This window comes from Asterias amurensis, chromosome 17 (genome assembly GCF_032118995.1).
Source record: "Asterias amurensis chromosome 17, ASM3211899v1".
NCBI lineage: Eukaryota > Metazoa > Echinodermata > Asteroidea > Forcipulatida > Asteriidae > Asterias > Asterias amurensis.
In genome coordinates, this window is record NC_092664.1 from 9,196,412 (window position 1) to 9,217,819 (window position 21,408).

Sequence of the window (21,408 nt, forward strand, 5' to 3'; positions counted from 1 at the left end):
ATTGAATAAAAAATTAGCTTTATTTATACCGACCATTACCCCTGAAAATTTCTGGAACAATTATTTTCTGTAAAAATCAACAAAACGCCATACAAACTATCTTTGTTGAATCATGAGTTTCAACTGATAACATTTCTGAAAGACATTGTACACTATTGGTAATTGTCTAAGACCAGTCTTTTGACTTGGTGTATCTCAACATATGCATAAAATAACAAACCTGTGAAAATTTGAGCTTGATTGGTCGTCGGAGTTGCGAGATAACTATGAAAGAAAAAAACACCCTTGTCACACGAAGTTGTGCGCTTTCAGATGCTTGATTTCGAGACCTCAAATTCTAAACTTGAGGTCTCGAAATCAAATTTGTAGAAAATGACTTCTTTCTTGAAAACTACGTCACTACAGAGGTAGCTGTTTCTCACAATGTTTTTGTACTATCAACCTCTCCCCATTACTCGTTACCAAGTAAGGTTTTATGCTGAATTTGAGTAATTACCAATAGTGTCCACTGCCTTTAATGTTCAGTGTCAATGCCTTACAAACAATGGTTGTTAAATCATGAAGCTTGCATGGGGTGACAAGAGTTCAAGAGAAGTGATAATAATGGAGCCAAATATTTTTTTTCTTCACGATTTTGGCTATCGCATCGACTCCGATCAACTGTCACCAGGGACACGGTGCCACTATCTCCTGGGCTGAAACTGGGTTACCATTTTCACAGAAGGATGTAGGCAAGGGTATCATCCACTATAGGAGCCTGATTGGTAGAGCACAATTAACTACCGCGGGTACCTTCCCAATTAACAAACTGTGACTTGCAGGGTAATAAAATTAAAATGTGCAGGATGGCCAACTTCGGTTTCTTCACATTACAAGGAAACTAGACCATTCATGGAGGCATCGAAGGTGAATGCTTCTGTGCCCCCTAGTCATTGCCTTGATGCCCTTAAAATGCTCTAGTAGAAATTTACAATTTTCTCATAGGGTGCCGTTTATCAAGGATCGAGGAACTGCCTTGGTGCCCTTGTCGTTTCAAAAACGAAGCATATAGGCTTGTAATTGTTGTATTTTTCTCCCAAAAGTGGATTTGTGGGGTAGGATTTAATTAATATGCAATGTTGTTCCATTGAACCTGTTTACAAAATTTCAAGTTCTTGTTTAGTCATCAGGGTATGGGTTCGAATCCCAGTCATGACACTTGTGTCCTTAAGCAAGACATTTCCCAACAATTGCTTCTCTTCATCGAGGGGCATAAATGGTACTGTCTTTGAAAAAGCCTCTGGAGCTCCACGGCAGCCCATGGCTATATACTCCCCAGGGAGCTGAGAAAGATTACAGGAATGTTATTCGCCCAATGACCAGGGGTGGATTTCACAAAGAGTAGTGTTAACACTAGTGTTATCTCGGGTTAGGGCGAGTTACTCTTTAAGTTTTTGATATCTTCTAGGAGTCAGAAGTTAGCACTAGTCCTAACTCTTCGTGAAATCGATCCCAGGGCACTATTATATGTAACATGCATAGATCTGTTATTGTAAAATGCGCAATGTAAGAACAAGAACTTTGAACAATCACACAGACGAGGAGCCTTGCATAATTAAGGTTCATCAAAGACTTTGAGCATTTTACTTAAAACTTGTACAAAAATTACAAATGCGTTAACTTACTAAATGTAAAGAACATTAAATGATTGCAATACAAAAAATGGTCATCTAATAATCAGATGGTTAGCACTATCGGTGATCTCAACACAAGAGTAGAATACTACCAAAACCAAAACTAAACAAAATTGTTTATTTACCCTGTTATTTTGCGGTTCCCAGTGGGGAGGGGGTGATCGGGAAACCAAGGAGGGAGGCATACTTAACCCCAACCTTCCCAGAAATATTTGGTGTTCAGTTTTCGTCCTTACCATCTTTCTGTTCACAAACACACCCATAATAATAATAGTAATAATCATAACAAGTATTTAGAACGCTCCCCATAGAAAACTATATGACAGCGTTTACACAAAATGAAAAAATGGAAGTGCACAACAACAAACTAAATATCTGTGTTGCATTCACTTTGTGGACATTTCTTGGTTCAACACAACGAAAATCATAATTTTCAACAATGTAAATAACACTGTGTGAACATGTGCGTGTCCACATAGTGTTTTGAGTCCCTACACTTTGCGGACCTCTTTTGTTTTTAGGTCCACACTTTGTTTGTAGCGTTAAAATACTGTAACTTACTGACACATTTTTTAATAAACTGCTTTTTTCAAAATAAATATTGTATTGCCACCAAATAATTTCTTAGGCTTAATCCACGTGGGCACAACCCTATCGGAATGTTTGATGAATTCTTACTGACAAACGTTACTGTTTGACAGATTGTTATAACTAATTACTAAATTAGTATTAAATAAAATTAATTGGTGGTGTTCAATTTATTTTATTGATTTATTGGTTTACAAAAAATGTATAGGATCTGTGCTGTACTACAATGTGTCATGGTGTCAAATTAATAAAAAATGAATCAGCTGGAAATACTTATACAGCTCCCTGTGAACTCCCACAAAACAGAAATAGTATTTAAATTTTTATTTTTAGGACCTCAGTAAACATTTTGAGCAAGAAGCACTTTGGTCTTATGGATACTTCCCCAAACACTGCCAAATTCGAGCCCTGAAGGTTGTCAGCACACATCCTATGGGACAATTTCAAAATATTTTGTACCCCCAAACAAGATAGCCTTATCTTTATAAATAAAAAAACAACACAAAATATATAAATTGCTTTAAAATGAGAATATCTTCATATTCTAGAATACTATGCATTTAATTGGTACCATTGGTGGAACAGAGCCTGGCAACATTTGGATCTTGCAAATAGGGAGATTTTGTACAGCAGTCCGGGTGTTGAGTTACTGAATGGTGTTGGACTGAGGACTGCACTAGTAAACTGATTATGCTCTACATGGGATCAGGCATACCACCATAGTCAGAGTCCAACAGTTTGGCTGTTGAGTTACTGTATGGTGTTGGACTGAGGACTGCACTAGTAAACTTATTATGCTCTACATGGGATCAGGCATACCACCATAATCAGAGTCCAACAGTTTTGGGTGTTGAGTTACTGAATGGTGCTGCACTGAGGACTGCACTGGTAAACTGATTATGCTCTACATGGGATCAGGCATACCACCATAGTCAGAGTCCAACAGTTTGGGTGTTGAGTTACTGAATGGTGTTGGACTGAGGACTGCACTGGTAAACTGATTATGTAACACCATAGTCAGAGTCCAACAGTTTGGGTGTTGAGTTACTTTATGGTGGTGGACTGCACTAGTAAACTGATTATGCTTTTGGGGCAGGCATATACCAGCATAATCAGACTTCAACAGCTTGGATGTTGAGTTACCGTTTGGATTTGTTTAGAGTGGGGAAGGGTCCCAATAAATTACAAGTTAGGGCGACACTTATTCTCTCCATTCGCTTATAAACAGAAAATCATACTTGTACATCTTCCTCGTTGTCGTCTTGTTTGAGTCGCATCCAGTTTTCCCCCTCCCTCTTTTCACCCGCATCAGGATCCACCCCCTCTTTCTCCTGGTCTAGCGTCTGCCTCTCACATGGACACTGGCCCTCTTTCCAGCATGCCACTTTCCTCTGAAGGGGTTCCGGAACCAGCATGATGAAAAAGGCGACCATGATGAATGCAGCTCCCAGAATTTTCACCCATCCAAACTGTGTGTCTCTGAATAGCGAGTCCACAACTGGGGAAAATATACAAAATTACATAACAATAAATAAATGAGTAGAATTTGAAAAGCCTGTGCATGGTGTATAACTGTGCATGGTGTATAACTGTGCATGGTGTATAACTGTGCATGGTGTATAACTGTGCATGGTGTATAACTGTGCATGGTGTATAACTGTGCATGGTGTATAACTGTGCATGATGTATAACTGTGCATGGTGTATAACTGTGCATGGTGTATAACTGTGCATGGTGTATAACTGTGCATGGTGTATAACTGTGCATGGTGTATAACTGTGCATGGTGTATAACTGTGCATGGTGTATAACTGTGCATGGTGTATAACTGTGCATGGTGTATAACTGTGCATGGTGTATAACTACAAGAGGTTTGCAGTAACACGATGTGAATATCTCTTTTGAGAGTGTTGGTTCCGAAAAGAACTGGTGGTCAATTGACCTTAAACAGCTACTTGACTGAAATGTTTTTAAAAAGATTGCTATTTAAACTTGTTGATAATGTGTTCCTTTGTCATTTAATAGTAATTTTTGGTTTTTTTTAACGCTTTTTAATTGCGATCAAAACTTGTCCCCAGCCTATAGACACTTCTGCCATTGGCGTGCATCAGAATGATAGTGTTCATTATAACACCCCTTACAAGTATTCTGCCTGCTCATTGGTTTAGAGCGCGTCACTTGACATGTCTTAGTTTTGCTAGACGACGGCCGTGTGATAGTGCCTCGGTTTGCCGTGCGCTAGTCCGAAGACTAGCACACGGCGTGCAGTACCCAGACGTCCTTTGCGTATACGAGGATAATAAAATAATAGTCTGTAACCATTTCGGATTGCACGACACTACATGCAGCACAGTAAAAGTTTTTTGCAATCTGTATTCGCGTCGTCCGTGGATTGTAGCACTCAGGTCTGAACTTAATAGTACAGTATTTAGAAATGTTTGAGGTGTTATAATACAAATATTGACTGCTTTAACTGATGCTTCGGGGATCACCTCGGGAGTCATAGTTTTAACCATAGCACTCGAAGCAGTCAATATTTGTATACTATTTGTGAGAGGCCCATATGTTATACCACCATGTTGCAACAAAGCTCCCACATATTCATTAACATGGCTGTTGACGTAACACAGCTTACTAATCTTTCTTTTAAAAAAACAGAGAAGGGTATTCAAAATGTTGAGATTTTTTTCCTAATTAAAATCTTTTTCATCTCTTGTGAACTCAATTTACTTAAATTGATTGAAAACATTTAAAAAATGAATTTCAAAAGGCACTGGACACTCTTGGTAATTACTCAAAATAATTGTTAGCATAAAACCTTACTACTTGGTAACGAGTATTGGAGAGCTGTTGATAGTATAATACATTGTGAGAAACGGCTCCCTCTGAAGTGATGTAGTTTTCAAGAAAGGAGTAATTTTCCAAGAATTTGATTTCGATACCTCAGAATTGCATTTTGAGGTCCGAAATCAAGCATCCTAAAGCACACAACTTCGTGTGACAAGGGTGTTTTTTCTATCATTATTATCTCGCAACTTCGACGACCAATTGAAATCACATTCAAATTTTCACAGGTTTGTTATTTTATGCATATATGTTGAGATACACCAAGTGAGAAGACTGGTCTTTGACCATTACCAGTAGTGTCCAGTGTCTTTAAAATAAATATTGTCTTACCTCCATTGAGGGGAATTCCTATGACTGTACCAAGGGCAATGAACAAGGGGAAGGTCACCGCTATACCGAAGTTGACCAAGAAATTAAAAACTGTAAAGGAAAAAAAAAGATCAAGATGAGCCAAAAAGGGAATAGACCTCCCAAGTTATGAGATCACAGGTTGCCTTATACTGAGTCATGTTAAAGGCAAAGTGTGATATCGTTGGTTTTTTGGAACCAGCCAATTGTTTTAAAGGCACCTGACACCTTTACTCAAAAATAATTGTTAGCATAAAAACTTATTTGGTAACGAGCAATGGAGAGCTGTTGATAGTATAAACACTGTGAGAAACGGCTCCCCCTGAAGTAACTTAGTTTAAAAAGAAAAGATGTAGGCATGGGTATCATCCAACAGGAGCCATCATGTACTTTCCCACCTTTCTACAAAGCAATTATGGAAAGTGCATTGCTCAAGTGTCACTACCAGGCTTTGAAGCCACACTCTGCTGCTGACAATAGCGAGGTTTAGCTGCACGTTACGGGAGCAAATACGTGAACATGAACGTCAAAATCTTGTGTTCTTTCTGTGTGACGTCGCCCCTTTGGGTTTATTGCATGCTCACGTATGACGTCTGCGCTCATGTACGTACTTGACATGAAAAATGGTAACTTCACGTATGCAAAAAACATCAGATTTTATCAACACAATTTTTTGGCGTTCACATTCAAATTCTGAGGAACTTGCAGCTAAACCTTCCTATTACCAGAGCTTGCTTACCCAGTCCCAAGGCTGCTTTCCCGCACAGGAAGGCCCCCGGAAGGTTGCCCCAGTCTATTTTCTCGACGCCAGTGAAGTACAGGGTCACCATGATGGGGCAGAAGAATACGAGGTTAAACACACCGAGTAGGGACAAGAAGAGAGACACTTGTCCGTAGGTGGCCTTGCCGACCACCCTGAAGAATAGTACCTGCACAAGTTACCAAAATAATAACAATTAATCACAGTTAAAATTTATATTGTGGCTGTTACACACAAATGATCAAAAGTGCATAACACATGTTAAAATGCACAAAATGAAAGAAAATGAAATATTGTCACTGAATCGTTTTAGTTGCCGCAAAAATCATTTTGAGTTTGACACAGCAAAAGTGGGAAGTTAAGCACAGGCCTTACAATAGAATCATGTAACTTCTTAACTGGATAAAGAACAGGACCCAATTTTATGGCTCTGCTTACCGGAAGCAGGGAATTCCGTGTTATGGCAAGTGTATTTCACAGGTTAGCAGCAAATTTTGGCTTCTGCGCGTGCATACTCAACGTTTACAAGGCATTCTACGTTTACAAGGCCAGTGCAGAAATTCGGCTCTTGCACATGAGCGGGGAATCGTGATCATAAGCGCGGAATTCGGCAGTAAGCAGAGCCATGAAATTGGGCCCAGCTCACAAGGCTGCTTCAAAAACTAACATCACTCCCACTGCCCTCATTCACCACATCAACACTACCATGTACACTTTACCTTATAAAGAGCTGCACCCAAAGCTGCTCCAAGAGCTAACACCACTCCCTCCGCTCGACCCCCTCCAAAGCCATCAGAATAGCACATCAGCACCGTGCCCAAAATACACATCAGGACAGAAAAACTCTGCAAGGATCAGAAGTACGTACAGAAAGGTGATTCTCACGTAATTTTCCACTTTTTTAACCCAGGGCAAATTATCAAGCTGTTGTTAAAGGCAAAGTATACCTTTGATTTTTAGATCCTTTCAGTTGTTTTATTCCGAAAAACTGTAGGTACTCAATCTGATTGGCTGCATAGTTGCGCCACAGCACCTTGTAAAGCATTACATGGTGCTATGTTAAGGTAAAAGCTGTAGGTATTCAATCTGATTGGCTGCATAGTTGCGCCACAGCACCTTGTATAGCATTACATGGTGCTATGTTAAGGTAAAAGGTATCATACTTCAAACGTAGTGGCACATACCTTACAAGAAAAAAACTGAACGTTGAAGCGCCGTAAGCGACACCGAGTGACGGATATGAGTGCTGCCACTATTATTATTATTTTAAGTTGGTTTTTAATGTTTTGTCAATTCACTGGAAAATAAGTTACCAAGGACAAGAGGGTTAAACAATTAATGGGCAAAGAATTCCCTGCATTTTGACTGCGTGTGTGATCCAAATTTAGTGAAATGAGTAAAACAATCTACTTTTCCATTGTTGCTGTTATTATTTCATTTGACAATTGAATACTTTTACCAGGTAAATCCATTGTTATCATCAACTATGCGCAGGTTCCGAACTTCATAAACAATGAAAAGTTGCTGGCAAGTTTGCTGCCACTAAGTATCTTAAAGTCTCCTATTGTTATAAGAAAACAATATACAGGCAGTCAAAATGAGATAAAAATTGCTTAATGGTGATGTAAGAAAAGTCACAGTTTAAAAAGCGCCCTCAGTCGATAAAAAGTACGGTCAATCAAACGAGTCCTCACCCTTTATTTAAGGGAATCTTTATACAATCATTCAAACCTTGCAAGTTTAATGTAAATCTGTGGACACTATTGAGTTTTGTGTCGACAAAAAGTACCCAAACCCCTTTAGTCGTGATAAAAGGAAACTCGCAGTTTCCCTCATGCGATCAAATACTGTCAATCGAACGTAGTCCTCACCCTTGCCGGAATAAGAATGTATTTCTCTTTCAGCCAGATCCAAGAGCAGATGTAGACGAATGCTGTGTTTGTAGTAAAAAGAGCCGTAGCGTCGGTGACGTGTATGCTCCCAAGGGCGCGCATATACATGTAGTTTGTGGCCTCCCAACAGATGGTGAACGGGCCTATATACCTGAAGTAGGTCAGGATCGTTAGGCCGCTGTCTCCGTAAATTTGTTGATCTTCCCTGAAAGAAATAAAGTATTTTAAGGGTGAACTGACTAGACTAGAGCTGGATTTCAACCTGCAACCTCTGAATCAGCATAGGCTGGTGAAAAGAAAACTGAACTATGAGCGCAAAGTGTGAAGCTTGCGAACGCAAAGCGTAAAAACTTGCGAGCGCAAAGCATGAAAGCTTGCGAGCGCAAAGCATAAAAACTTGCGAGCGCAAAGTGTGAAAGCTTGCGAGTGCAAAGCATAAAAACTTGTGAGCGCAAAGCATAAAAACTCGATATCGAGAATTGATATTGTTTTAATGTTTTCTCAAGAGAAATCTGTGAACTTTTAATTTTTTTTCTGTTCCGAAAGCGTCCAATGGCTTTAAGCAAGACACTAGACCACTATTGCTGCGTCCTGCGGATGGGTCTTCAAGCTGTAGGTTTTGTTTTTGATTGTAATGTACATAAAAGAATCCAGTGCACTTATCGTAAAGGGGAAGGAGTCGCCCTGGGGTTCCTGGTCTGATCGGCAGCATATGGCGCCACAGCACCTTGTACAAACCATAACATGGTTCTATAAAGAAAAAGGCCTCATACTAAAAATTTCTTTTTAGCTCCACGTACCTTGCAGGCAAAATACTGAGCACTTTGGGGTGTGCTAAAGCGCTACATAAGAGCCTAGAATACTTTTGTTTTTGTTTAAATTGTTTTGAATTATTCACAGTATCTAAAAGTCTCATCTCACCTGAAAAGAGAGCGTATGCCAGCTTTCCTCTTTTCTTTGAAGAGTATGAAGGATCCAACCACATACACGGGATAACAAACCATCATCCAGACCGTGCTGAACCAGATGACGAAAAAAGGAGCATTAAATGTGGCCGAGTACGTGCTCTTAGCAAACTGCGTGGCGCTGACCCACGACAGGGCAATGCCGATCACTAGAAGCAAGCCGTAGATGACCTTTTTGGCGTTGTCCGACAAACATCCGTCATCGCCAGGTTTCTTTTCTATTGGTTGCATGGTGATCTCTACTTTGCCGTTGGAGAGGTGCACTGTATTTAGAATAGAAAAAAAGGAAGGAAATCAACAGGAAGAAGTTCGGCTGAGCAACTAGACTTGACTACACCGACTAGACTAACCAGAAACCTTAGAGCACAGGGAGATTGACTTTATCGAACCATGCACTGGAGCATGGTCAGTGTGGTCAACTCGAGAGCTACTCACAGTTTCTGGTCATTCTAGTCCATCTAGTTGCTCACTCGAGCTTGCTCAGGCTTGTAGCTAGACAAATTTTAGAGGTTGGCAATAAATCAAATTTTCTCAAAGTCCACCAAGCGCGAGCGAATCAACAAACTTATCCATGTTTAATTATGGGGCCATTATTGCTGAAGTGGGTCCAGGTTTACAAACTGTCCATGTTATGGGGCCATGCAATAAGTTGAATGGCCTTTTGACTGTGTTCTTTCTCTGTGACATTTGATGTACTACTTTTTACCATTAGCTGTTTCTGATATAATTATTAGAACTTTTTTGTACATAGTTCAAGTTCCATTTTGATGATTCATTGTGTTTACTGTTGGTTTTATAACCAGCAGTGGAAACATGTCAAGTAAGTGTGTGGAACCCCACAACCACAAGTGCTTTTACCCTGGTTTATGAGAACACAGAAATTTCAATTTTATTTGTGTGATGCCGAAAGGTTATTGGGCCCTCGTGATTGTTGCTCAAATGCTGAAAACTTATCTGCGGCAATAAATTGTGTTTGTACAAGAACATGAGTGATAGCAGAAAAAGATACCAACAATAAACATGATAAATCCAGGGTACAATTCAATTCAGCATTTTAAACACCACACTGTAAACCTCTTATTCTAGCAATAGGCCTATAGGCTACTGTTCAGAGCAGAGCCATCTTTAAAGGCACCGGACACATTTGGCAAGTGTCGTGGCCGCAAGGTTAAGAGCACCGAATTCAAACTCTGGTGTTTCTGATCAGCAGAGTGTGGGTTTGAATCCCCAGCTGTGACACTTGTGTCCTTAAAGCAAGACACTAACCATTGCTTCGTCCTTCGCATGTGTAGTATACTTGCATAATATAGTCATGCATATTCATTAAACCACTGGAGCGTGCCACTGGGCGCCTTCCGGGCTGCCAAGTGGTTTGCTCGCCAGTCTTGAGAAGTAACCAACTGCGTGCAGTCTATTTTCCTGTTATCTGTTTCCTTGAAGACTCAGGTAAATACAACACATGGGACGTAAAGCCGATGGTCCCATGTGTTGTGTAATGCATAAAGAACCCAGTGCACTAATCGAAAAGAGAAGGGGTTCGCCCCGGTGTTCCTGGCTGTGGCTGCTGTATGCGCCGTAGCACCTTATACAGTTGTAAACCCTTATAAGGTGCTAAATAATTGGGTCTCAGAATTCATCACTGCAATAACCTACCTTTCTGAAAGTTTGTAATATACTCAGTGCCTTGAGTACCTTGTTTTGTAGTACAGGCGCTATCCATAACACTTTGATATTATTATTATTATTAATGGTCAGTGATTTCACAAAGATAGTCCTAACTTTATAGGACTAGTCGTAGGACTCTTTAGGAGTTATTCACAACTTAAGGCTTTCCAGGAGAAAGGGTTGTTTGAACACAGGGTTTTATAAACAAAGGGTGTTTGGAACATCGAGATGTCAGAACTAGGGGTGGCGAAACATCTAATGTTTGGGACATACATGTAGGGTTATTGGAACATAGGGGTCACAGAATATAGGGGTGCCGAAACAAAGAGATGTTGGGACATGGTTGTTTGAACATAGGGGTCTCAGAACATAGGGGTGCTGAAACATAGAGATGTTGGGACATAGGGTTGTTGGAACATAGGGGTCTCAGAACATATGGGTGCCGAAACATAGAGATGTTGGGACATGATTGTTGGAACATAGGGGTCTCAGAATATAGGGGTGCCGAAACATAGAGATGTTGGGACATGGTTGTTGGAACAAAGGGGTCTCAGAACATAGGGGTGCTGAAACAGAGATGTTGGGACTTACGGTTGTTGGAACATAGGGGTCTCAGAACATAGGGTTGTCGAAACTTACGGTTGTAGGAACATCACATGTAGTGGTGTATTGGAACATGGGGTTGTTGAAATAACTATGGGGTTGTCACATAAGGTTATGTATAAGAACTAGAGGGCGCACTGGTGATGCTTCTTGCACAAACGCCACGGGACCGCAAGGAGACACGCGACTATTCTGCATGCGCATTGAATATGAAGTACACGTTGAAGTTTGTGTTTATTGAACGCTGTCGCGGTGCTGTTTCATCAACTTAAATGGCCGCACGCGCGTATGCCGGGTTGCATATATGGGCCAGTGCGCCCTCTAGTTCTTATATATAAAACTCTATGGGTTTTCAACACATAGGGATGTCAGATCAGTGGGATGTCGAAATATAGGGTTGTCGGAACATGTAGGGGTGGATGGCGTCGAAACATAGGGGTATTGGAGTATTACACTACTCTGAGGTCTATACCTTTACTTTCTGTGCTGTCTTCCAACATTTCATTCTCCTGTTTTCCATTCACGGCTGTACTTTCCATTGTGCTGTTGGAGTCGCAGCTAATTACCAATTGGGAAGGCAGTCAGAGTTAGAATCTACCAAGACAAAAATATCAGAAAACAATGAGGAAAGTTAAATTCAGCCTCAATACAACCTCAACATTACTGATTGAGAATGGAGCCCAAATTTGAATAGTGTGGGCTTGTAGTATTGTAATCATATGGATATGAACTTTGTCTAATTGTAAATTCAATTTAATTCAATTATTAATCTTTATTATTAGGCCTAGATCCCAAAAAGCATAATTAAAATGCCTGCATATGCCCATATTAATTAATATATTATACAGAAAAACTTGTAAGAAATTCTCTGGTCCATTAAAAAAGTGTTGACAATGACATACATTATACAACAAGCTACCTCCATACTTGCAAGCAAGCCCTGCCCTGCAGCACAAGGTTAATTCAGAACCGCAGATGTGCGCACGCATGGCCTATATATCTTTATGTGGGTTCAACAGCGCCCTCTCTTGACATTTTGCTATTCGCAAAAAACCTTATCATTTTTATTTATTATGGTTATTTTTCCACAAAAATTTGACCCCTGTGACTATATGAGCTGCCGTGACTTGTGTAAGTGATATTTCGACTTTCGTTATTGCATCATTGTAGCCCCTCCTTACTTACTAACCTAAGGACCTTAGGTTAGTAAAGATGACAATCATATTCATAACTTCATATTCATAAATCATACAAAGGCTTTACATACAATACATGTCCTCGAATGAGCGTGCTACTGCTACCCGTCGTTTATACTTACATTTTACAATTACAATACAAGTACTTTTTACCGCGGTGCAGTTCTCTCTACGGGTATTCCTCTCTACAGTAGTACTAGTAGTACAATTGGTCGTTTACTGTCATGTCTTGAGTGAGCCGAGTGTGTACAAACCATGGAGCAAGAAAACATGTACACACGCACGACATTTGTAAACACAATAAACTGAGTGATAATAACCGTCCGAGAGTGCGGTCTTGTACTTTTTTTGTAGTGAACAAAAAATGTCTCTTTACCGAGAAAAGCAAGTCTTAACGTCTTCTAAAGAGTGTCGTCACCAATTTATCTCATGATTTGGTTCACTTACCTTAGAAATAACAACACAAACACGGATGTGGTGGCGACCGGATTCCTTTTTCTTTATTCAATAATTTGTCACATGTTTCGGAATTAGTTAACGACACACCGGTCAAGAATATTTGTCTTATGTATGGAAAGGCCACGTGTACAAACCTATACAGTCCTAGCATAAAAATAATAGCATACCATAAATGCGTATGGTACCTTGAGTTGCACGTAACAAATAAGCATACCTCATAGGTGAACAGACTAAAACTAAATGATGGTACCGGCAAAAAATAGCATTATGGTGCCCGATATGGGACGAGATTTCAACCGCACGTATCGTGTAGATCAGCGCGTCTACCAGTGTTGAAGAATAGGCAGACGCGCGCGATCTAGCCCTAGCTAGCTGTAGCCGAAGTCGCCGTTTCGGACACGGCCATACATTAAAATGAAAATAGGCCTCATTATGGAATGCACTAAAACCTAACCTCTACAGCGGTTCGGAACTTTTCGTGTGCTCTCGGAACATTCCGGCACGGTTCGCGACGATCCCCCACGCAGCAGGTTTGGGGAGTTGTTACATAAGAGTGGACTAACCACTAGGACCTGGTTGTTAATGATTTTATGTCTAAAAGATGCATACTGCTTCAGACCTCTTTATTCAAGTACATTTGTAGCAGCAGGTTTGGGGAGTTGTTACATAAGAGTGGACTAACCACTAGGACCTGGTTGTTAATATTTTCATGTCTAAAAGATGCAAGCATATGCAAAATGACGTCATAAGGTCATTCTCGCTCGGGTATTCTCCGATGGCCGAACCGCTGTGGAGTTTAGTATTTAGTGCCTTCCCCTAATTAAAAAGGACTAACTAAAAAGGACTAAAACGAAGTAAATTTAGATTACAAGAGTTTCATTGCAGCTGCCGAACGTCAATTCGGACCAATCAAAACACAGGTTATGTATCTTGAACAGAATGCTATACGTCACTGCACTTTCACCCAATGAAATAATTGTATCCAATGAAATTTCTGGCAACATCTGTCTAACCTTGCGGATAAAGACGGGGGACCAGTACCTATCCTCTGATCAATGTTGTCAACGCATATCAAGTTGTAATTCAATGCAAACAGAGTCTTCGTGCTCCATTGATCTCTCTCACTATCGATGAAGTTCACTGCCCCAACTGATAACTATGCAGCTTTGGCTTCCAGCTTTTGGTTACGCTACACCTACACCACTGTCCTAAAATAATTGTCCCCTTATCCCCATTGCCCATGTACAAAATACCTTGCAATATAGTGGTGCAATAGTCCCGTATGATGTCAAAACTCCTTAAAAATAGCTCATACATCATCATCCTTGTAAAGATCGCTGACGAGTGTTCGATATTGTGTAGCCTGAACATCTGACGTCATCACCCTTTGACTCAAGCGTTTTGAGGCTCGTAATAATTGCGCACACAGAGATTTGCCATTGAACTTCGGTCAATCCCCGTCCATAGTCACCTTTCACCTACATTAATTTCACATGAAGGTACGCAGTCAAATCCCCAAGGGCCTACTTTACATTATAAAGCAAGTGCGCGTTTTTCCAAGTTTTTCCAAATTGGACCTGGGTTGGCAAACACTCGGGCTGTGACGTCACTGCAAAAGAAAGGTCTATATTAAGTTGATGTACAGACGTTACGGGGGTTACTGTTTGCATCTATTAAGAAGATCAGGAGAGACGTTCATGAGCTGAAGGAGATTGTTGGAGTTTGGCAGGAGATTCTGCAACCGCAACCCCACCCCCCCTTACTAACGGCATGCAATCAGTGTGTACGAACTACTTGTGATAGCGCCCTCTTTTGAATCTCCGGCGGCCAGATTTCACTGTCAAATTAGTGGACACTATTTGTAATTTTCAACGACCAGTAAAATAACAAACCTGTGAAAATCGGTCATCGAAGTTGCGAGATAATGATGAAAGAAAAAACACCCTCGTCACACGAAGTTGTGTGCTTTCTAATGCTTGATTTCGAGACCTCAGATTCTAAATCTGAGGTCTCCAAATCAAATTCGTGGAAAGTCTCGAAAACTACGTTACTTCAGAGGGAGCCGTTTCTCACAATGTTTTATACTATCAACCTCTCTCCATTACTCGTCACCAAGTAAGTTTTTATGCAAACAATTATTGTTAGTAATTACCATTAGTGTCCACTGCCTTTAAAGGCACAGACGGACACGTACATTTTGTCAAAAATCCCCACATGCATAAAATAGCAAACATGTGAACATTTGTGCTCAATTGGTCATCGAATTTGCAAGCGAGTAAAGAAAGAAAAAACACAATATTGTTGCACAAAATGTGTGTGCCTTAAAGTTGAAACGGTGGAAAAACGGTCCGCAGTCGTTGTTGAACGTGAGCGTACCTGAAAGGAAAATAGCGTCCTCTATATATTTAACAATTACGGACGGTGCTGTGTGGAGACTAGCCTTTCGACAAGGCCTTGTCACAAGGCTATGCGGAGACTCTGGATCACTGCATGTTGTGCGCCTATCGGGGATCACGGTAATATAAAGCCGAGGGAAACAAACACTAACGGCATGCAGTTGAAAACAAATGAAGTAACCACGTGGGTTCTTACATACGTCAACTCCTCCTTTCTTTAAACAAGTGACTTTTGTTGTTGATTAATTTGATCGTTCTGTGTACGGCTCACTCTGGCTTTTTTAAGCGGACCGAAACACAGCTTCGTCATGACGGTGTATGGGAAGCGAGTACGGGCCGTGGCAGCTTGCCGGCCTATCGGTGCTTTTCTTGGATGCGTTTCCCTTTTCGCAGTTGTTCACATCTTCTCCAATTTTCCTGGCGGTTTTGACGGCGTGTACTTGGCGGCGGCTAACGCGGACCAAGGAGATTCGGTACCTGGAATCGATGCACATGTTTCCATTCGGTAGGTAGGCCAACACTGTTAGTTTATAAACGCACAAACCAACTTATTCTGATAATAATTTCTGAAGTGCCGTCTCAAAATTAAAGATACATAATTCTTTACCCTACCCGTATCGTTTTTGGCACTGGACACTATTGGTAATTACTCAAAATACATGTTAGCATAAAAACTTACGTGGTAGTGAGCAATGGAGAGCTGTTGGTAGATTACATATATTGTGATAAACGGCTTCCTCTGAAGTAAAACGTAGTTTTTGAGAAAGAGGTAATTGTGCTTACTAAATTATTTGAATTTAACAATAAGAGACCTTTTGCGACAAGGATGTTTTTTCTTCCGTTGTATTCACTCGCAACTTCGACGACTCGACGACATGCAGTTCAGTCCAAGTCAGAATACTGGTCTTTGACAAAATTATTTACCAAAGGTGTTCGGTGCCTTTAAGGGTTTTGGTACTTTTTGTACGACTCGAAACACAATGTACACAGATTTACATTTAACTTACACTGTTTGAAGCTACATATTTCGACCTTAAAGGAACACGTTGCCTTGGATCGGTCGAGTTGGTCTTCGAAAAGTGTTTGTAACCGTTTTTGATAAAATGCATGTGGGTAGAAAGATGTTGTAAAAGTAGAATACAATTATCCACACAAACATGACTCGAAATTGCACGGTTTTCCTTTTACCTCGTCAACTAACACGGTCGGCCATTTATGGGAGTCAAATTTTTGACTTCCATAAATGGCCGACTGTGTTAGTTCGCACGGTAAAAGGAAAACCACGCAATTTCGAGGCAAACTTGTGTGGATCATTGTATTCTACTTTTAAAACATCTTTCCAATCATATGCATTTTATTAAAAAAACGGTTACAAACGCTTTTTATAGACCAACTCGTCCGATCCAAGGCAACGTGTTCCTTTAAATACTTGCTGAGGTGTTGCTCTTTCTGAGAAAGCGAAACAATGTCACGAAAATTAGCTTAGCATGTAAGTGTCTCTATCAGTACTGCAGCCGATTTCACGAAACGCTAGGATTAATCCTATCTAGAGTTAGGACGAGTAACTCGTCCTAACTTAGAATTAGGTCTCCATGCGATCAGTGATCAGTGCGGGGTTGGGACTCGTCCTAAGTCCTAAGATTAATCTTAAGTCAGGAAGAGTTTTGTGAAATCGACGGCTGGTACACAACTCTCCTGAAAACACCGATCTGTGATTTTTCACTTTTTCTCTCTCAAAATCTTGACGACTATTGAAGCTGAAACTTCCAAAGGTTTACAACTTCATTCACACAGTGAGTAAGGATTGATATCATGGTCAAGTGCATGATATGCAAAAGTTATAAAAGCCTATAGGCCTAGCTACACTGCAAAAAAGTGGGTGCTAAATTGGTTCTTCGATCCTGGTATTATGACAACACCAACATGGTATTTATTTATCCCCATTACTATATCGCTGGTGAAATAAACACCTTGTCGGTGTTGTCGCATTATAGATACCAAGATATTGGTGCTGGATATACACACATGGTTTCCTTTTTCAGGTTTCAGGTTTATTAACTACTTTTTAACGGAACTTACGCAAACAAACTCGTATAAGCACAACCGGTCATGGTCAAAAACTTGTTCTACAAAAGGTATCCAATGCCATTTAAAGGCACCGGACATCCCCTTTGTCAATGACTCGCGTGGTGTATCCCGACAAAATGCATAAAACAACAAACCTGTGAACTTTTGGGCCAAATTGCCATCAAATTTGCAATATAGAATAATGAAAGTAAAACTTGATGTACTCTATAGGACAGCACATGTGTCCACACAACTGTTAAGTAACTACGTTACTTAACAGTTTCTCACAATGTTGTATACTGCTGTCAAAAGCTCTCCATTGCTTGTTAAACAATTATAGGCACTGGACATTATTGGTATAATACTCAAAATATTTATTAGCATTAAAAACCTTCTTGATAGCGAGTAATGGAGAGCTATTGATAGTACACCCATTTGTAAGAAAAACCTCCCTCTGAAGTAACGTAGTTTTGGAGGAAGAAGTATTTTCTCACTAAAATAACTGTTTGAATTTGATTTCGAGACCTCAGGGGTCAAAATCAGGCATCTGAACGTACACAACTTGTGCAACTAATCGCTCAATGTTTTATACTATCAACCTCTCCCCAATACTCGTTACCAAGTGAGGTTTTATGCTGATAATTATTTTGAGTAACTACCAGTAGTGTCCATCTCCATCACTGCCTTTAATGAGCAAAAACATTTTCCAGGGCTTTACTATATTAGTAAATGACCCAATTTTAACAAAAAAACATTTGTCTCGATAATGTTGCAAGCACTATTTTAATTATTTGTATGCTTATAAATTTTTTAAAATAGTTATAAATGTGACCAAACGTCGTTTGACAAAGTACAAAGATTGGGGGAAATAAGTCAGAGAATAGACTTTATATAATGTAGATCCGTGACTACATGTACTCGCCTTCGGCTCGTACATTCTATCCACAATTCTCGTCCATTCTCCTTAAAGACACTGGACACTATTTTGTCAAAGACCAGTCTTCTCACTTAATGCATCTAAACATATGCATAAAATAACAAACCTGTGAAAATATGAGCTCGATTGGTTGTCGGAGTTGCGAGATAACTATGAAAGAAGAAGAAAAAAACTTGTCACACGAAGTTGTGCGCTTTCAGAGGCTTGATTTCGAGACCTCAAATTCTAAATCTGAGGTCTCGAAATCAAATTCGTGGAAAATTACTTCTTTCTCGAATTCTACATCACTTCAGAGGTAGCCGTTTTTCACAATGTTGTATACTAACAACCTCTCCCCATTACTCGTTACCAAGTGAGGTTTTATGCTAATAATTATTTTGAGTAAATACCAATAGTGTCCACTGCCTTAATATAACGTTAATTTACAGGAGAGATATATCAGGATTGGTAAAGCTTACAAAGTAGTCGCAAACAGACCAGACAATCAGACATACACATGAAATGAAAAACCTGTGAAAATTTTTGGGCCAAATCCGTTGAGCCAGTCAGAGAGACAGGGTGAACATTCATGCACAATTTTCAGCATGAGTTAAAAATGACTAGAATCGATTGAATTTTCATCTTGTTTTCTGAACCGAAAACCCCACTGTGTTTACACAGCTTCTACGAACAGTTTGCACTGTCTGTCCTTCACAAAGTGAATGTACCAGATTAAAATATATAGCCAATTGAAATTGTGTATGTGATCAATAACACAAATAATGGGTGCGTGATTAGCTGCCCTGGGTCGACCCCGGTGTGTGGCGGGTTTTTTTTCCAGGACGAACGTGGGTAATTATCTGCACACGTTCGCCCTGGAAAGAAAAAACGCCACACGACGGGTTCGACCCAGGGAAGCTAAACAAACGCACCCATTATATAAAATATATTCTCTTGCATTGGTCGCCAAAAAATCAATGTTTTAAATGCCTCTTGCCAAGGTTTTCTCGGTCAATTTCGGAAAATGAGCAGCCAATTTAACCACCAAGCTATTCTATTTCGCGCAAAATCGAATGCTACTCAAAAGGGTCATTCGATTTCGTTTTGGGATTAGTCAAATGTAATGCTGCGTCATTCGAATTAACAAAATAATTATTTAAGAATTCGTCAAAACAGCATTCAAATTCGCAGACGCTTCTTGAGGCGTGTGTGTAACGAAAAAGAATGGCGCTACGCTATATTGAACAGACTGTTAAAGGAATTTGACTCGACCAAAAACGACATTGAATGGCCGAACTCTGAATTTGAAACGCAGTAACAACTGGAGAGGCAAAACAGCTTTAATTCGAACGCATGGAAATGAAATTGACTGCTCATTTGCCGAATTTGACCGAGAAAACCTATAGTTCATTTTTAAAGGAACACGTTGCATTGGATCGGTCGAGTTGGTCTTTGAAAAGCGTTTGTAACCGTTTGTTATAAAATACTTATGGTTAGAAAGATGTTTAAAAAGTAGAATACATGGATCCACACACATTTGCCTCGAAATTGCGTGGTTTTTCTTTTACTTTGCGAACTAACACGGTCGGCAATTTAAGGGAGTCAAAAAATTGACTCCCACAAATAATGGTCGACCGTGTTTGTCGACAAGGTAAAAGGAGAACCACGCAATTTCGAGTGATGCTTGTGTGGAGCATTATATTCTACTTTTAAAATATCTTTCTAATCATAATGCTTTTTATAACAAACGGTTACAAACGCTTTTCAAAGACCAACTCGACCGATCCAAGGCAACGTGTTCCTTAAATGGTTAATTTTTTATTTCTAAATTGTTCCCCTATTTGATTGATTGCTTTAGGTCTAATATACCTAAACGGATTTGGTTTGCTTTCGGGAAATCCCTAGGCTTCTGTTTGTGTTTTGTTTTTTGATATGTCTCTAATTGTTTTCGTAATGTTTTTAAATTATACATTTCTAGTTTTTGTTGCTGTGTGACTTTGATGTTTTTAAAGCCTGAACGAATAAATCAACAAATAAATACAGAAGTGCATCGTTTGATTTTGGTATAAACAGACCCAACCATAATATGATAATGTCTTTCTATGTGTCCGCCATGGCTCAAAAAGGCATATGGAAAGGTGCAAGAGTAGAACTCTATCATGCTGCTTCCATCTTGGTCATGTTCCTCGCATCGAATAACAATATTGAATGCTAACAATCATTTTGAAAATAGGAACCAGACTATTTTGTTCTTCCAGCCTCGGTTTGGTAACATTGATATCAATGGGAGAAATTCAAGATGGCTCCGAGTAAACAAAAGTACTAGTTGATCGTCCAAGTTTTTCCAAAAACAAGAGGTCTATAATGACTTTTTTCCTCTTCGTTCTCAGAGGTGGCCGCCAGGCATTTTAATACAAACTGGACACCAATTTTTTCAGTATAAAGTCACAACTTACTTTATGTAGTTACAGAGTTCTTAAAAGAGTAGTTCAATTAGATAGAAATAAAACGAAAATATGAAAACGGATGCGGCCTCCAAAAAGGATGAGAGAGGGGACGATCAACTGGTATTGTTTTTTTTTTTTTTTTTTTCTTCTTTTCTACCGTCTCTATCACAAAGATGATAATGGTTGACCCAAGGTCGCAATAATGATGGTGACAATAATTGAATAAAATGTATTTAACAAGTGACACAGCGTCACTTTAAATGCACTGGGCACGTTTGGTAATTGTCAAAGACGCAGTATATTTACTTGGTGTATCCCAACATTTTATGCATAACATAGCAAATCTGTGAAAAATTCGGACTCAATTTTTTCATCGAAGAGAGAACAATAAAGAAAAAACACCCTTGTTGCGCAATATTTTGTGTGCTCTCACCAGATGCTGCCTAATAGAAGACTTCAGGCTTGAGTTTTTATGCTAAGCAATACGTTTGATATTATTATATAGTGTCCAGTGACTTTAAATGGAAGCAACATTTCTTGGGAAGATCACAAAACGCCAGCAGTAATTGAAAATGATGCACCAGCCT

General features: G+C 39.7%; 2 protein-coding genes across 4 annotated transcripts in view; one reads left to right on the forward strand and one right to left on the reverse strand.

The window, feature by feature from the left end:
- Positions 1-1,594: 1,594 nt before the first annotated feature.
- On the reverse strand, positions 1,595-13,199 carry LOC139949948 (solute carrier family 35 member F3-like). Of its 3 annotated transcripts, none has more exons than XM_071948537.1 (8): positions 13,181-13,199; positions 11,813-11,934; positions 9,029-9,335; positions 8,087-8,312; positions 6,935-7,060; positions 6,195-6,384; positions 5,438-5,527; positions 1,595-3,759 (listed from the first exon to the last, which is right to left on the reverse strand). In XM_071948537.1, the coding sequence occupies exons 2-8, from the start codon at positions 11,877-11,879 to the stop codon at positions 3,494-3,496; spliced, it is 1,272 nt and encodes a 423-aa protein (XP_071804638.1). In that variant the 5' UTR covers positions 11,880-11,934; positions 13,181-13,199; the 3' UTR covers positions 1,595-3,493. The 3 variants fall into 3 exon arrangements, with proteins under 3 accessions (XP_071804638.1, XP_071804636.1, XP_071804637.1); XM_071948535.1 differs by lacking the exon at positions 13,181-13,199 and adding an exon at positions 12,984-13,103; XM_071948536.1 differs by lacking the exon at positions 13,181-13,199 and adding an exon at positions 12,659-12,880.
- Positions 13,200-15,596: 2,397 nt separating this feature from the next.
- LOC139949990 (uncharacterized) overlaps positions 15,597-21,408 on the forward strand; it is a 53,984-nt gene continuing 48,172 nt past the window's right edge. The window contains exon 1 of the mRNA XM_071948605.1: positions 15,597-15,896. Within this exon, the coding sequence (XP_071804706.1) occupies positions 15,700-15,896 (197 nt within the window). The 5' untranslated portion in view covers positions 15,597-15,699. The remainder of the gene's footprint in view (positions 15,897-21,408) is intronic.

What these genes read in the sequence shown, in the direction of transcription:
- LOC139949948 (XM_071948537.1), bottom strand. Translation starts at nt 11,879, where the DNA reads ATGGAAAGTACAGCCGTGAATGGAAAACAGGAGAATGAAATGTTGGAA. An exon ending in GGCATACGCTCTCTTTTCAG is followed by an intron (nt 8,313 to 9,028) that starts GTGAGATGAGAC and finishes TATTTCTTTCAG; the next exon opens with GGAAGATCAACAAATTTACG. An exon ending in TGGGTGCAGCTCTTTATAAG is followed by an intron (nt 6,385 to 6,934) that starts GTAAAGTGTACA and finishes TAACTTGTGCAG; the next exon opens with GTACTATTCTTCAGGGTGGT.